At 38.6% G+C, this 17,873-nt stretch overlaps 1 protein-coding gene across 1 annotated transcript in view; it reads right to left on the bottom strand.

Annotated features, from left to right (window-relative positions):
* The window catches only part of KCNH8 (potassium voltage-gated channel subfamily H member 8), a 224,430-nt gene that overhangs the window by 126,098 nt on the left and 80,459 nt on the right, over window positions 1-17,873 (bottom strand). Inside the window, exons 3-4 of the mRNA XM_029940344.1 lie at window positions 16,510-16,637; window positions 11,106-11,346 (exon numbers count right to left, since the gene is read on the bottom strand). Of these exons, the coding sequence (XP_029796204.1) occupies window positions 11,106-11,346; window positions 16,510-16,637 (369 nt within the window). The remainder of the gene's footprint in view (window positions 1-11,105; window positions 11,347-16,509; window positions 16,638-17,873) is intronic.

Here is a 17,873-nt window from a genome sequence, read left to right as displayed (position 1 = left end):
AAGAGATGGAAAACTAGAACATAGTCTGCCATGGAAGCCACAGCAAGAGAAGAAGGGATGGCTAGTATCAAATAGGGAAAGAGTCAGAAAAAAGAATATGAAGCTCCATTTGACAAAAAGGCAACAGGCAGTTGGAAAACTCTTCTCTGGCTTTGTTACAGTCATTAAATAAAATAATAAATATAAAAATATTTTATCTTGAGTCTACTGTCCAAGGATAAGCTTAGTCTCAAACCAAGGAGATGGAGGTCTGCCTTCAGAAAAGAAGGCTATTGTTCAACTCAGTGAGCTACATTTCCTATTGTTTATCTGCACTATGGTAGTAGGTAAATGTTAGTCTGTTTACTATGGGTCAGATACTGGAGGAACGAGAGAAATAAATGTTCAGTCCATGTCCTCTGGGGGCTCCTAGTTTATTTATGGTATGTGTGTGGAGTGGGGGAGAAATAGACAATTATGATATAGGGTTGAAGAGTGGGGAAGGGAAAGCATTTAAGTAATGCATGGAGGAAACCTACCCCAGACCATGGTGGTAGGGTAAGAAGAGTTAAAAAGAAGACTTTGTAGAAGATATCAAAGATGATACTTCAAAGAGGAGGAGAGTTTTATCAGATAAAGAAGAGCTAAGAAGACGTCTTGCCATTTTTTCCCCCTGAGAGTAGCAACTACAAAATATAGGAAAATACAAAGAATGTATGGAATGGCAGGCACAGTTGAAGAACTACTGCTGGTCTAGAATGGCTGAAGCCACAGAAAAAAGGAGAAAGTGATGATAGATAAAAAGACAAGAGTCCAGGGGTTCCTGGGTGGCTCAGTAGGTTAAGCGTCTGACTTCATGCTTCAGCTCTGGTCATGATTTGGTGGTTCATGAGTTCCAACCCTGCATTGGATTGTATGCTGGCAGCTTGGAGCATGGACCCTGCTTTGAATTCTGTGTCTCTCTCCCTCTCCCTCTCCCTCTCTCTCTCTCTCTTTCTCTCAAAAATAAATTTAAAGAAAAGAAAGGAGAATAATCCAGACTCTGAAGGGTCTTCTATGCTGAGGAAACGCCATGTGCAATCACTTCAGTCAGTGACATCATATTGATCCTCAGCAAATACTTAATGAATTGAAGAATGCATAACGAACTACATCTGGGCCCATATGGCTATAATTTTTTCTGTTATCTAAAATATTTAAACAATTTCTCAATATATTTGGTTTTAAAAAAATTATTTATATATTTATCTTAAACCTACTTGGGTAATTGGACAGACTGTCCCAATGGCAAGTGCTAAATGCATGCGTTGAAATGGGATATAAGTAATGCCATTTTTACTTAGAGAGTATGATTTTTTTTATACTGCATGAAAGCATCCTTGAAAAAGTGGGAGAAGGAGAGAATGACATAGCAGAGTTCATGTTTGATAAGAGGCAAATGGAAAGGAAAAAAAATCCTCATTACTCTGCAGTAAGTTTCTAAATCAAGAACTCCCAATTTTCTTCTGGGTTTCTAAATTTAGTAATATTCCATTTTTAATTTCCTTGCCTTGTTCAAAACAAGCACTATTGTTTCATATTTTATGAGCACGTGCTCCTCATCGTCTATTTACGGTAATAGGTAAGTCATAGGACAGCATCATTCTCCGATGTGTGCGAAGACAGTTTCCCCTCAAATCTACCATCTCACAGACACTTCAGATAGAAACATAATGGATTCAGGTACATCATGTAATAAGTTTTGTATTTGTCAGGCAAATATAACTCTACTTTCTGTATATGTATATATCTAAGCTCCTAAGGAAAACCAAAACAAAAACAAATACCAGTAATGCAATATTAATAGTACTATTTTATCTGAATTACTCCATTAAGTGAAATGACTGTTTAGGAGTAAAACAAATTCAGAAAGTGACATGCATCTATAAATTTTCACAATAGCTATTACTATAAAAAATATTAACATGAACAAATTGCATTTCAACTGGAGCTTTGCTGCCCAATAACTGCTCTAGGGATAATGATTTTTAAAAATGAAACGTTGAAAATACGTTATAAGCTGTATATATTACTAGTTTTTGGCCCAGTAATTCCACTCCTTAAGATAATTCTAAATATATGAGTAGGATCTTCTGCATTTGATGTTCTCTTTACTTGTAATGTTCTTCCTCAAGGCATATAGTTGACTGCTTCCTTGCTTCCCTTCTGTCTTTATTTAAATGTCATGTTCTTTTTAAAAAATTTTTTTATGTTTATTTATTTTTGAGAGAGAGATTGCAAGTGGAAGAAGGGCAGGGAGAGAGAAAGAGGAAGACACAGAATGAGAAGGAGGCTCCAGGCTCAGCACAGAGTCCAACGAGGGGCTCAAACCCACGAGCTGTGAGATCATGACCTGAGCTGAAGATGGAGGCTTAATCGACTGAGCCACCCAGACGCCCTTAAATGTCATGTTTTTAATTCACATCCCTGACCACTTCAGTTAGGATTGTAGCCCATTTCTTCCTACTTCTCTGCTTCACTATTCTCCACGCAACTCACCCCTGACACGTTATATATTTACTTATTTATTTTGTTTTCTATTTATCTCTATTGAAATATATATCAAATGAAGGCAAAGATGTATCTTTGTTTTGCTGTTCTATCCCTACCAAATAAAACACTTCATGGCAAACAAGTATTCAATATAAGTTTGTTCAGTGAGTGAATAAATATATTTTTCACGGAAATGTTCATTATAATTTTTTAAGTAGCAAAAAAATAAACATCTTAAATGTGTAACAATTAAGACATGGTTAAGTAAACAAACTAGTCAATTTACATGATGGAATATTAGGCAACTATTAAATCTTTGTAAATATTTATGAAACACAGAGAAATCCTTACGTTAAAATCTTAGGTGGAGAAAAAAGTCACCAAAAATTTGAGTAGACTATGATCACAGCCACATGAAAATAAAAAGAGAAAACAACGACCAGAAAGACTGAATGTGGAAGCAGTGGCCTTGCCGACAGGAGTGTGACTTAGGACCATTTCTTTCCTCTTTGTTTCTATTTTAAAGTTTATGCAATTAGTATGGTCTGTCCACAGAGGAGGAATTAAACTAATCAAAAGAAAATGCCTTGAAAATGCAATCTGTTGGTTTGCTAGAACATTGTCATTGAGTATGACTTCAGTCATAGCGAAGAATGGTGGGGATATTTCTAAGAATCTATGTGTCTAATAGAAAGATATAGTGAATAAAGTGGTTTTTATAATCAAACGTAAACCAATGATTCTAGCCTAAGGAAAACATTAATTGCTATTTTTGGCCCAATCCCATGTAGAAGCATTGCTTTCTAGTTTCACATGGTTCAGGAAAATGCCGGGGCCACATATCCTGAGTATCTGCTCAATATTTGACTTATCATAGCACTTCATCCTCCCACGGAGAATTGTGAAAAGCCTAACGAAGCAACAATGAAACTGACAGTCTATTTGCAAAACTAAAAGCAATTTTAGTCTTTGCTTAAGTTCCTGAGTAAGTACTTTTAAGTCAATGAATTTGGGAGTCCTTAATAACAATAAGGGGGGAAAAAAGTACCTTACTTTTTCAGTGCACTGTCTTTTTCCAAAGGCGTTCTGACAAGTAAATCTCTCCACTTTTGAGATAAGATACTGTGTGTTACACCTCAGTGGCAATCTGAAGTGGCACAATAGTTTTCTGGTTTTGTTGTCGGCGTTGTTTCATTATTGCTGTGTATCCTCGGGCTTAAATTTATTCATCAGAAAATAGCTGGTCGGCAGCCAAGTGAGTATTGATTCATTTCTAGTCAATGTTTAAACACATTCCATTTATTCACTACTTCAAATGTATTATCTGGGAATGGAGAGACTGGGATACTCTTGTAGTTGGGTTAAGGTTGCCCACATGAAGGGCACCTGGGTGGCTCAGTTGGTTGAGCATTTGCCTTTGGCTCGGGTCATGATCTCATGGTTTGTGGGTTTGAGGCCTGTGCTGGGCTCTGTGCTGACAGCTCGGAGCCTGGAGCCTGCTTCAGATTCCATGTCTCCCTCTCTCTCTGCCCCTCCTTCCCTCTGTCTCAACAATAAATAAACATAAAAAATTTTTTATTAAATGCCCATATGAGACAAAGGTCCACTCTGAACCTGGCAATGAAGACCATCTTGAGTTCCTCTTATTAAGAGATGCTATTATTAGGGTACCCGGGTGCTCAGGTCATGATCTCATGGCTCATGGGTTCGAGCCCCATGTCAGGTTCTGTGTTGACAGCTTAGAGCCTGGAGTCTGCTTCAGGTTCTGTCTCCTCTCTCTCTACTCCTCCCCTGCTCACTCTCTCTCTCAAAAATAAGTAAACATTAAAAAATCTTTTTTAAAAGAGAGCTATTACTCAATCCAAGAAGTGTGAAGAGTGAGGATATGAAGGGTCTAGGCTCCCATTGCTACCCTATGTTTGAAAGGAAGAGGAGAACAAGAGAAAGAAAGTACGTGAGTGGAGGAGAGGAAGAAGGGGGCAGATGGAGGGAGAGAGGAAAGGACTCAAATACTAAGAGATAAATGAATGCTACCTCAAGCCTTCTAAATATGTAGTCTGGGAATACCAGAATGCCCAAACCATTCAGTGGTAAAATTTATTTGAGTACCCTCATCACCATTTATTTTATTCATTGTAAATTTTTTTTTCTTCAGGGACCTCTTGGGTGGTTCAGTTGGTTGAGACATCAGACTGTTGATTTTGGCTCAGGTCATGGTCACACCAATATGAGATTGAACCCCGCACTGGATTCTGTGTAGACAGCACAGAGATTGCTTGGGATTCTATCTCCCTCTCTCTCTGCCCCTCTCCTGTACATGCATGTGCTTGCTCGCTCTCCATCTATCTAACTCTCAAAATAAATAAATAGACATTAAAAAAATCTTTCCCTCCAGTATCCAAGTCTGTATCTTTAATATCCATCACCTAACTAAATGGGAAAATGACATATCTTTGTTTGCAATTTTCAGGAAGATGACTGTAAGGGGGGTTGGCTTGTACAATGAAATAGCAATGAAATGCTATAGTCTTTCAGGTTCCACTGAGATTTATATATTTTACTCTGACAGAAAAAAGATACCCAAGAATGTTGAAGGGACTAAAGTATTTTGAGGTTTGAGTTTCTATCAGAGAGTAACAAACTGCAGTCAAATGGTATAAGAACATTACTGTCTTCAGTTCCATGTTAAATGGGAAAGTCATATCAATAAAGATTATACATAACAAAGAGAGGCTTTGGGAAGAAGTCTGATAAAACAAACAGATATCTAGGGGTGCCTGGGTGGCTCAGTCGGTGAAGCACCTAACTCGTGATTTCGGCTCAGGTCATGATTTCACGGTGGTGAGATCGAGCCCCATGTTGAGCCCCTGGTCAGGCTCCTGGGCATGGAGTCTGCTTAAGATTCTCTCTCTCCCTCTTTCTCTGCCCTTTACCTACTTCTCTCTCTGTCACTCAAAAAAGTATCTATAATTATCATTGGAAATTGAACACAGATCCAGTAAAGTTATGAATTTGTTGAATAGAGAGAAGTCTCAGTCACTCTAAAACTAGTGATTAAGCCTTTAGCTAATGACTTCCTTCTAGACTGTTACTGGAAGCCCCGCTAGTGCCTTTCAGGCCTCATCAGAGCAGGGCAGGAAAGAGGAGGAGGAGCTCACATGCAGATCAGCTTATTTCCTTGTTCCTACAAATGCCGATGGAAGACTGGATGGAAAATGCATCTGGGATGATGGCCTCTAATATTATTAGTGGCCATTTCAACGCATGCCAGATAAGGGATGCTTGACTTAGGTAGATGAAGAGATCTTCTCTCAGCTCTTCTAAAAGGATGCTAAGGCAAGTCTATAGATAGCTATAAAAGCCTGAGATCCTTTAAGTGGTAAATGAGTCCCAAGACACTTGTGTTCTCGAAAGCTAAGGGATGTGGAATGTTCTGGTCTAAGTTATTCCCATGATTAGCTGAACTTTCAGTTTGTATTCAATAAAGAATGCTTGATTTTAAAATAATAGTGGATATTAAAACAAACTGAAGAGATAGGGGCTTGGTGACATTATTGAACAATACTTACTAGTACTGATTAAACAGTGAATGAACTTATTTCTTAATACAATAACCTTACTAAATCCTCGTAATGATGCTAATTCCCCCCGTTCAAGTAGGGTTAGGATTGTAACCTAGCTTGGTCAGTAATCAGCTAGATCTTGGATAAAATGCTTACTGTTTTGCCTCCTATGTACAGATACACTGGTTTAATTATGTCACAAGGTTATAATAAAAATTTAGTGATAGGGAGAAATAAAGATTCTGAGATAGCAAAATTTGGTGACATGTAAGTGAATAGAAGCATTAGTTAATAAAACATTACAAAAGAGAAAGAGAAAAAATAATCAGAAATGTTGAAAATATAAATGTATGCTCATAAGACACATTACATATAGAGCAAATCTGTTCATTAGTGGGAGTAAAATTATTTGTAGATAAGTAAATTGTGATCTAAAAAGCATTAAAACCAAATGATGGTAGTGGTGATTAAAGTCAAAGCTATTTCTTTTTTTAAACTTAAATTTTTAAAAATGTTTACTATTTACTTTTGAAACAGAGATAGACAGAACATGAGGGGAGGAGGGGCAGAGAGAGGCAGACACAGAATCTGAAGCAGACTCCAGGCTCTGAGCTGTCCGCACAGCACAACCAGGGGCTCAAACCCACAAACTGTGAAATCATGCTCTGAGCTGAAGTTGGACACTTAACTGACTGAGCCACCCAGGCACCTCTAACCTACATATTTCTAAAATGCTTCCTATATGTGATTCTATGCCTATTGAGAACCAGTGAAATAGAACTACCTAACTCAACACAGAGTATAACTTTCAAAATAAAAACACTGAGGAAAAATACCTTTTGAATATGTAAGGAGTGTTTGGGTTGTCATAGTAATTAGTAGCATTGGTGGTGATGCTAGAGGTTCAGTCCTGGCCAGTATGGTCTACACACTGACTTTCAACTGTCCTTTTATGACTAAGGGGAATGTAGAGTCAACAGAAACTACAATTGTATACTATGTTGGCTTTGACTTTCTGAGGATTCTTAGAGGAAAACCAAGTCAATCAGAGTTGTAGCATTATGCCATAGCCTTTGAGGCTAAGCCTTTGTGATTATAACAGCAGATATGTGTGGTATGTGCAAACCACTTCCTAAATAGGCTCACAGTGGGATGACAGGACAGTAGAAAGAGGACTCGGTTCCTCTGGGAAGCAGTTATCATTGAAACTCTGAAATGGCCCAATTTTTCAAAAATGTTATAATGATATAACATCAAGAACAAAATATCCAATTAACAGTTATATCACTCAACAAGGGGTCCACATCTTCCCTGTGCGCCTCCTCATGATTAAAGATGGCTGCAGTAATTACAGTACATCCTACCCTTCCATCCACACATCCTAGGGGAGGGAATGCAATAGTGACACAAATATTTGACCCCACATGTCTCCTCTTTTCAGGGGGAAAATAATATCCAAAAGGCCCCACAGAAACAACCTCTTTATAGTCTATTGGATAGAACTGGTCACATACTTACCCCTATGCCTTAAACTGGGTAAGGAGAATGGAACTACCATTGGCTCAGAATATGCTTAATTCATTCCCTGGGTCTGGGACACTGCTGTCTGCACAACACTGGGTTTGGGGTTTTTGATAAGGAAAAGGGGTAAGTGATTATTGGACCTAATGGCATATCATAATTTTTGCCACCAAGATTTCGGAGATTAAAACTATTAATTTCTTCATTCATGGAAGAAAGAGAAGGAAGTTAGCGCTTCTTTCTCTCATCTTCTGCTTCACTGTTTTAAATAAAGGAAATTAAGTTGAGTAGAATTTTTCAGAAAAGGGAACCATATTGGTTACAATCTCTTAAGAAACCTGATCTAACAACCAGGAAACATGAGTGGGCCACCAGGTAGTTATGAGGCCTTGGGCCTGTCACTAAGGCTCAGGTGCCCCCCACCATCAACATAAAGTAAGAAAGGCTGGATTTGATAAATTACTGGTAGGTCACATCTTGTTGCAGTTTCCATAAGGCTTTGAATCAGCAGGTAAATTATACATGCTGGTGTTCAAACTAAGAGTAATTTTATAACCACTTTGTAACTTATAGCCATACCTTGAGCCCTATTGATCCTGAAGAATTAATGTGGTTTACAAAGCAATTTACTTTAAGATAAAGTGAGTAGTTAGGGGGGATTCAAACTCATCACTCATATTTATAGTTTGACTAGCATAATCACACTCAGATACTTGACAGTGAATTTATCAGGGAAGAATGTTTTCAAGTCAGTCTTCCCAAAGGAGTGTTACTAAGTGGTCTGAGAGGGAAAGAGTTCTGAGGTGAAAATAATTTTAGCAAGTGTTGGGTTCATCGTGGTTAAAAAGATTTCTTTATCATTGAATTTCTCAGAAGATTTATAAAGCTAATGTACATGATGAATCACCAAAAGAGATATATTATCTTTCAAGTTTCATTTTGACTATGTATTCTTTTTTCATGGAACACCTAATTTTCCCCATTTAGAAAATAATCATATCGCCTTACTTGGTTCAAATAACAACATATTTTGAAAACATCATATTTTGCAGTATGAAAGCATTTCCTTCTCCTAACTCTTTTTAAACTACTTTTTAACCGTTCTGACCAGTCTGATTATAAGATGCCAATTTAATAACGCTATTTGACAAATAAAAAATAAACATGTTAAAAATACATATAGAGTTGCCACATACCAATTTAATAACCCTTCAGTGATACAAACACTGCCTTCTTAGTATTGTGAAGGTGTAGTGTCATAGACAATGCACGCTTTTATGCCTACGTTTTCATTTATTTCTCAGCGATCATTTTCACATCACCTTTGTGAAATATTTTGTTCAATAAGGTTTCCGGGAAACATACTTGGGGAAATTTTCAACTACTTTTCCAAATCTGTTATAATAAATTGTACATACATTTCAACTCATTTAAAAGAAGAAAGAGCAGGAAGACAGCAATACGAAAGAGCAGTAAAGTTTTTACTGCTTACAAAAATAAGTCCATCAAGAAGCGATTCCAGGCTGAGATCCTTCTGAAACCGTTAGCAGGCCAAAATCTCAAACTGTAATCTTTGTAGAAGGTGAACTGTATAGAGTGAATTTTTATTTCTTTAAGAGCTGGGTATTGCCTATCTAGAGGCACATCTTACGGCCTGGAGCATAGCAGAAATGGCAGTCACCAAAACCACAGCCGACTGTGGGTGACTGCTAGAGGGCAAGCCAGACTCCATTGGTTTAGTAGAAGAAAGCAGCCTTAAAAAAACCCAACCAACCAACTCAACCCCCCAAATTGTGTAAAATGTCTTTCTTAGAGGTGTCAGTTCTGCGTTTAAACACATCATCGTCTCCAGTGAGCATGCAGTACCAGAAGTGGGTAAGCCCTGAGAATTTCAAACAACTCAGAACAAGGACTAGTGGAATGTTCAAGACAGAACCATGTCCCTATGACAGAGTTGTAAATAATCGTAAATGTTATTAACAGTAATGATATTAAATGTTTATTAAGCAGATACTCAGATGTAATAGACATTGGAGTGGGTTTGGGGCAGGTAGGAAAAGACAGGGAATGTTGGCAAAGTAAAAGGATGTAAAACCACAATGATGGGCATATGGACACACCCAGTTTGTTCGCAGGCTGGAATGTTGTTATTAGCCATTTGACAGTGATTTTATATCCCTTTGGGTTACACCTTTCCAGTGAGGAATGGTTTCAGTTTAAAAAAAAATTACAGATCTATTTCCTTGACTTTGTAGTCTTGCCAAACTACCTAAGTAGACAACATTGCCATCTAGTGGCCTAAACATACCAGAGCCACCACTTCTGGGGTGGGAGCCGGGGTCCTGACAGAGCTCTGAAGGGGACGCACAGTGGATGCAGTGTTAACAGGGGTGCCAAAGCCACCCCAAGAGCACACAAGCTCATTTGGAGAAAACATACTAACATTCAGTTAGAGGATCCCAGCTCCACGGAGAAGAAAGCAGCACTACCATTGAAATAAGGGTTTGATCTGCCTCATTTATTTTCTTCCTTTGGACTTTGAAGATCCATTTCTCATTCCTTCGTTCACCTACCTGCTTGAAAACATTTTCCAAACACTCTTTCATCTTGAGAATAAGGATGGTGCCCTGTATCACCATGACCATGTAAAGAACCGGGGATCAGGTTGCTAATGATGGTCAAGAACTCTACAGGGGTGAGTGAAAGGGGTAGGGGACATTTCTGTACTATCTTTGCAATTTCCTGTGAATCTAAAAACAAGAAAGAAACAAACCAAAAAACCCCCAAAAGACCTCTGCAGGGAGTCAGTCTAAGCCTTCAAAGGAGATATAGAATTTGTCTTAGAAAGAACAAGAAAGAGCTAGTCTTTGGTCTACACTAATGAAGATTTAAGGGACAGGAAATAAGAAGAGGCTTACAGGAGTTGGGCAGAGACAGCTCAGCTCAGGTTGCCAATATTCTAGAGATAAATATTCTTAGCGAGCATCCCTTGGGGGCTCTTTTTAAGTTAAAACCAGGTCCTCCCCGCTTCTTCCAATTGACTGGACGGTTTATATAATCCTTTGCTTCTGCAACAAGGCCACCTATGGCAACAACCACCAACATGCTGAAAAGGAGTGAAAGGGTATGGAGAACCATGCCCAGGACCACACCACTATCAGAACGCCGCTGATGCCATCTCGCCAAGCCCCGTCTTTGACCCTGAACACTTAAGATCAGGATGGATGTGAGAGTACCAAGAAAATAACCATTAAGTCTTGTTAGCCCATTTTTGATGAAACAAGGATAGAAACACAAGAAATGGGCTTCGATCTGTTTGACTAAAGGAATGGTAGAAAAGCTGGAAGAGGCAATTTTCAGAAATCCAAATATGTGCTTCTCCATAATTTGCATCAAAGGCTTAGTCATGCCCATGCAAATGGATCTTCGTTCAAATTCATGTCAGAAAAATCTGGAACACACTTACTTCCTCTATGCAAATCTCCAAGGAAAGCAGCCGTGGGGTCTTACCTATAATAAAAAGAATCTCCACTGCAATGTCACTGACTGTTGTGCTCCGTGTCGTGGACAGGTCATCGTTGCCAATAAAGCAAACGTTGTAAGGTACGGTCACGGCGACATAAAACGTCGCCAGGAGAATAAGCCAGTCCCAGCCAGCTTTAAAAGTGCTAAAATGCAAAAGTATGAATTTGGACTTTTTTGCATCAGAGACTTTATACTCCGGAAATGCTGGTTTATCTACAAACACATTCTGTGGATAAAGACAAAAAGGAGAGAAGGGAGACACAACATTAGAAGCAAGGATCACACAGCCTTATCATCTGTGAGGAGCATAATTCATACACGCAATGCCAATGTCTCTTACAATTGACTTTTAGACGTTGGTGAGGCAAAAAGTGGAGACGTATATACTAAAACTGAGCACAGAACTTTGTTATAAGTAACAGGAATGTGCAGAATTTAGTCATGAATGTTAAGCGAGAATCCAGACTTTGTTCATTAAGAACAAAAAGATCACTACCAAAAATGTCACCTACACACATCCACAGTTGCAAGCATAATCCTATACACACTGGAAACACAAACACACATTTGTCTTCCTATTGTTGTGGAGACATTCCATATACTCATAGTTTTGAGATGACAGTCGTTACCTACAGGGTATGTTTGACCTGAAATTCTTCTAATAATGCCAAAGCTACCATATTTTTCCTAGAGAGGATAGAAATATATAGTCATCATTCAATGGTTAATGCTATTTACGTTTCTTCCAACATATAACCAGGTTCTGCTAACTACTTGGCGTTTTGCATTGTGGTTGCTGGAGAAGTTTCAAGTTGGGAGCCTGCATCTCAGACCCTTGACGGACATGTTCATCCTGACACTGGCTAGTCCTTGTTACGAGGCAACGTGAGAAACAGTTACTTAAGAGTTATTCAAGTCATAGGAGGAGAAAGGCAGTGTTCACTGCCACTGATTAAATGCAGAATTGCTGGAGTTTTATAACTGCAAAAGCACGTACGTCACTTTGAAAGCAGTCCCAATTGATGAACAATTCTCATTGCTATGAGACAAAGGGAGGCCCAACAATAGTGTGTGTGGAAATGTGACAAGCCTGTGACCAGATACTTGCAGACCTTGCTCTGACCTCAATTAATGAGGAATACAAGATCGGTAATGGAAATTTAAATTTGAAAGTTAAGTTGAATGAAGTGAACAGTTAAAAAGTTTTAGAATATATATCACTTGCAGGTCACAGTGTTTTTTGTTTTTTCTTGTTTCAGCCACTGGAGAAAGAGCAAGTTAATGGGGTATCTTCAGGGATTCCTGAAGTATTAGAGGATTCAAGAAAGGTAGCTCTTTAGTGGTGAATGTTAGGGACCAATGATTTTTGCTGCCTTAATATTAATGCACCCCCTATCTTACATCTCTCTTTGGTAGGATTCCCAACACACGTTTCTACATCCTATTAATATTCTCAGCCCACGCAGGCACCTCGTAATGCCAGGATTTCATGGTAAGGGGCTGCTACACCACTTCCAGATGGTCCTTTGACGCCCATCTGCCACTACATCTGTGTTCCATTCAGTTCCCTCGTATTTTATCTGCCTCCTTCATCTCATTCTCTGGTTTCTAGAAACAAGTTTAAGGGTGGGCTTTGGCATAAAACTGGGAAGAGGAGAATGAAGTAAACCTATTGGGCTTCTTATTAAGGTGCAGACAGGTGGATAGGAGAAGAGAGAGTTAGGGTTGGTTACGTATTAACTACGTGAAGGTTGATTAGTACTTCTGTTTATAGAAGGACATGATGGATTCCCATATAATTTTTTTTCAAATATAAAACATTAACAGAGAAGCCATGAGGGAATACCTCAATTTCTATCTGACTAAGGCTTTTGCTACCATATTACAGAGATTAAAATTTTACCTTGTTTGAAGTTGATGCCAGCTCTAGGACTGAGGGTTGGGAAAACTCAGGAAGTATTTTCTTTGGATTATTTGGGTTACATGAGGCATTAGTAGTGCTGATACAAAAAGTCAGCTATGTATGAATTACTTTTACAAGTCAAAAATAAATGACACTACTTCATCTTTATAGGCTACTTAAAACACATTCCTTAAGATTATCTTAAAAGATATTAAAAATGTGTTACATATCTGGGTGCCTGGGTGCCTCAGTCGGTTAAGTGTCTGACTTGGGCTCAGGAAGCTGCTTCAGATTCTGTCTATCTCTATGTCTCTGCCCCTCCCCTACTCATGGTCTCTCTCTCTCTCTCTCTCTCTCTCTCTCTCTGTCTCTCAAAAATAAACATTAAAGAGTATTAATAAAATAAAAACTAAGAAAATTCAAGGTTTAAATTGTGAAGGTTTTTTTTTTTTATTCAGATCCCACAAACATCATAACACAGTCCCCTGAGTGAAAAAAAACTAGAGGCCGTTTCCTCCCCCACCAGATTTGTAAAGTTTTATCAAAAACTTTTTGAATGGAAGAAAATTTCTTACCATTGGAAAGTATGTTTTTAGCAAGGAGGGGGAAGAGACACTTCTTATTTATAACACTGACACACGGAGCTTGCCTAGGGAAAAATGCCACCAGCTATTCGAAATTTCAGTCATATAGTATTTATTAATTCTGCAGCATGTTCTTTAGGACCAATGCTGTTTTCGCTGTTTAACCTCTACCCTATAAATTACTGAAATCAAAGGCCAAAACCTAAGTTAACTGCTTCCTAAACCATTTCTGTCGCCTTTCTTTGAGGCTAACTTTTGAAGGATAGGAAAGTGTTTCTGTAAGTCCCAGGACAGCTTAAGGCTTCAAGGACCACCCTTACCCCGCTGGTACGAGTGGGGCATTGAAAGGACTCTGCGTTCAAGCTCCCGGGGGCTCTCATCTGATCCGCACGTTTCTTTGCGCCGGAAACACTGTGTCATCACATTGTTATTTAAACAAGTAACCCATCAAAACAAAAGCAGAAATTAAGTCCTTTTCTGAGATGCCCCAGGCAGTTAGAGCCAAGACTGGAAGATGTGACGTCCTGATTCACAAACGTCGCTAATGGCCTCATGAGTTCATTTGCCTACGGTTGAATCATACACTCCCTTTCCGCGGAACGGTATCACAGAGGGAGCCGCAGGGCAGGGGACAAAAGCCCAAGGCTCTGAATCAGAAGATTCACAGCTGGGTCCCACATCCTGCTTCTACTTTGGAGATCTCTTAGAAGTTCTCTTCCGTCACTAAAACGGAACTCATAAAAATCATACCTAGTACTGGCTTGCTGTGCAAATCAAATAATACGATGTAAGTAAAAGGAATTTGTAAACAGTTATAAAAATACTGAGAATTTGTGTGTGTGAAATATAACCAGAATTCCCCTCAAATGAGTTGTTCAGCTGATAAACGCTCCAGATCATTTTTTCCCCCTCTTTTTCCTTCTCTGTCTTTTAGCCATTCTACTCTGTCCTCCTTGAAAAAAGATGGTGAACAGGGTCGGTCCAGATTCTAAATATTAGAAGTAAGATACAGCGTGTGTTACTGAAGTCACTGTGTTGATTAGACATCCTTAATTAGTAGGTATTATTTTAATGCTCCCCCTCATGTTTGTATTTCTTCGATGACTGGCAATTCAGCAAATTAGTGAAGCATGAGAATTATGATTTTTTGAATCCAATTTTTAAGTACTGTTCTGTACTTTGTTGGATCTAAAGGGGAAAACAGCATGTGCAGCAAACACATTTTGAAGCTTAGTTATACTTGCTATGTTTAAATGATTTCCAACTAAAGGGTAAATGACAGTGGCCGCTTTCAGCGTTACAGAACCTCTAGCTAATATTTGTTTAGGTGCTTTGTTGGTTGATGTGCATACAATCAAGCCCAGATGCGGTTACCTTTGTTTCTTCCTAGAACTTGTTTACTGTCACTAAGGCTGGCTTGGTAACTGAAGGGGGATGTGAATAGGAACCAGTGGAAGGATCCATAGGTCAAGAGGTGTGCGCTCTTCCAAGTCTGTCCCTGGGCTCTCGGGAAATCAATGACACCGGGGCACAGGGATCCCCAGAAAATCTTTATACTAAGTCAGGCCGAAATAAGCAGTGTGTGACTCCCAATGGTGGTTCCTGGCAGATCAGCACCGGCATGGCATGGGGGATGGTCTTACGGCACAAATGGACCAAACTAGTTTGTTGTGGTGTCCAGAGAGAAACCACATGGAAGCAGAACTAGGTTCACAGCACTTTCTTGTCAGATCCCACTCCCAACCCCTCCCCCACCCAACCCCCTCTCCCATCGCTCTACTGGGGCATCTTTCTTTGTGCACTACAGAGAAATGGGTACTTTGAATGACTGTTTTGTCAACACATGTGTATCAGGTAGTCTAGAGGTTTCTATGCAAAAAGTAAGATGCCAAAGAACCCCCTGTGTCCCTGACTCCCAGAACTTCTGGATCTTAGGTAGATTCCAAGACAGCTCTGCTTGTTTGATGTGATTTTTCTAAGGTCATTGCTTTTCTAAGGTCATTGGCAAGTTAGACCCTGAGTATTTGTATCTGCTATCCAGTCACATCAACCCCCACCCCCCACCCAAAGATGTGTGTTCTAAAAAATCCACAACACAAATTAATGATACTACCATCATTTGCAAAATTATCTTTGAATATCCGTAACTAAACACAAATAGTTCTGGGTTTCTTGGTGAGACCTCTCAGCGCTAAGAACCAGTTATGAAATTAGTATCAAATCCAGGAAGACGTGTGTCATGTAAAATGCTGCACAGGATTGCCTTTTTAAGGCACAGTTATTTGCTGTGGCTTTTGACACATAAGCACAAGGGTTCAGAAAGTAGCCTTCCTGTCATTTACTAAGAGTGCAACTTTTGACAAAACTATACGACATAAGGCACAGAATTTCAAATCCTGTGTTGCACTGTGTGAAATTTCCAATTCTGTTTTGTAGAAGATGCAAATTTTTAAATGGAGTAATGACTGTGATTTGCTTGTGGTCCTCCTGGATAAAAGCACTAAGTGAAATTAGATAAAGTGCAGAATAAATGGAACTAAAATTAAATTAGAGAAATTTTAACCAACCAAATATGAATGTGTAACAGGACTTGGTACATCATCTTGTTCATAAAATGTAACCAGTGTGTCCCCATTCACAGCATCCCTAGTACCGTACCATACCAACCACAGTAATAGTCTAATCTCTATGCTGTGATAACACTCTGAGTAAGCACCTTTATAACAGAAATGCCTCATGACTGCTGACCTTTTCTAGTTTATTCTTTATAGGAAAGCATAAGCCAAAGTGCAAAAAAATCTAGGAAAGCCAATAAATGAGTCATGGGAGCCTTTCTTTGGCGAATCAAATATTGGCACCAGGGTAAACTCTAACATTCATAGTGTACACACATACCACCTACATTATTTATTTTCAATTTGTTCTTTTCTCTTCTTTGCAGGTGCCCAGAGATGTGATAAAGGACCGCTCGACTCCGTCTCCGGGCTGAGTCAAGGTGGGTCCCTGCTCTTGATCTTCCTTTGGCTTTGTCTGGGGGAAAATAAAACTCATTAAGCACCAACGAATGCATCATTCATCCCAAGAAAGTCAGGTTTTGACAGTTCCCTTTCAAGACACATAGTACATGTTTCCCAACACTTAAAATTATCTACTGGCTCCTAATGACAGTTAATTTTAGTCCTTTACAATTTATGTATTTTTGTCATCTTATTAACAGCATTAATTTTTGAATTACAGTAAAACATACAAGAGCACAGAGAAAATTTCAAACAGTTTGGAAAAATGCTAAGCCAAAAAAAAAATCTTACTCCTATTTTTGTACTCTTCCATATTCAGATCCCTAATTCTGCTCCCAATGTTTTTTCTTGACATTTTTCCAGAAAAATATCTAATATATATCCTATATCCACATTTATACTTATTTTTCTTTGCATAAGTGGAAATTTACAATAAAACGGTTTACATATTCTTTTTTTCACATCAAAGTAACTTGCAAATCATTCAAGATGTGTACATTATTGCTCTCTCACATTCTTTTTAATAGCATGCCATGTTAAGGATATAACTAGAATGATTTATTTTACTATTTCCTTATCATGCACACTTAGGTTTAGTCAGGATTTAAGAAAAAAATCTGTGTAGATAATCTTGCAATTAAATTCCTAAACACACAGGGCCTTGCGCTGGCATGCCAGGATATTTCGTAGATAAATTACTAGGTGTGGGTATGTACATTTTAAATATCGGTATACAAATTCCAAATTTCATTCTAGCAGTTTAGGCTCCCGGCAACAGAGAATAGATGTGCCTGCTTCACCAGACACGTATCAAAATTATAAAATGTATCAGGTGGTATCAAAATGCCAGGTGGAAGTACAGTGTTAGTTACCATGTGGGCAGATGAGAGATTTATGACAATCAGCCAATCCCCTTCTCAGTGGAGAAATCTATACAATAGTCGTGATTTTCCAAATAGAACAACAGCAATTTTATAGTCTTAAAAAGGGGCCTCGCAAAAAGAAATTAGAAAAAAAATCTGTCTGGATCTTGGCTCTAAAGGGAAGAAAAGAAGTTTTCATTGAAAAGTTTTAGTCACAGTTTAATCCTTGTGCAGGATTGGGGTTGAACATCATTCTACTTATGAGATCTAAAATCTCCCAAGCAGAGAGATGAATTTAAAATGCCCCTGGGTTCCTGAATGAAAACAAAACAAAAACACCACAAATAGAATAGGGAACAACTTATTTAAAAAAAAATTATATATAT

The sequence above is a fragment of the Suricata suricatta genome, chromosome 5 (genome assembly GCF_006229205.1).
Source record: "Suricata suricatta isolate VVHF042 chromosome 5, meerkat_22Aug2017_6uvM2_HiC, whole genome shotgun sequence".
NCBI lineage: Eukaryota > Metazoa > Chordata > Mammalia > Carnivora > Herpestidae > Suricata > Suricata suricatta.
This window is presented reverse-complemented; position numbering and strand designations above follow the sequence as displayed.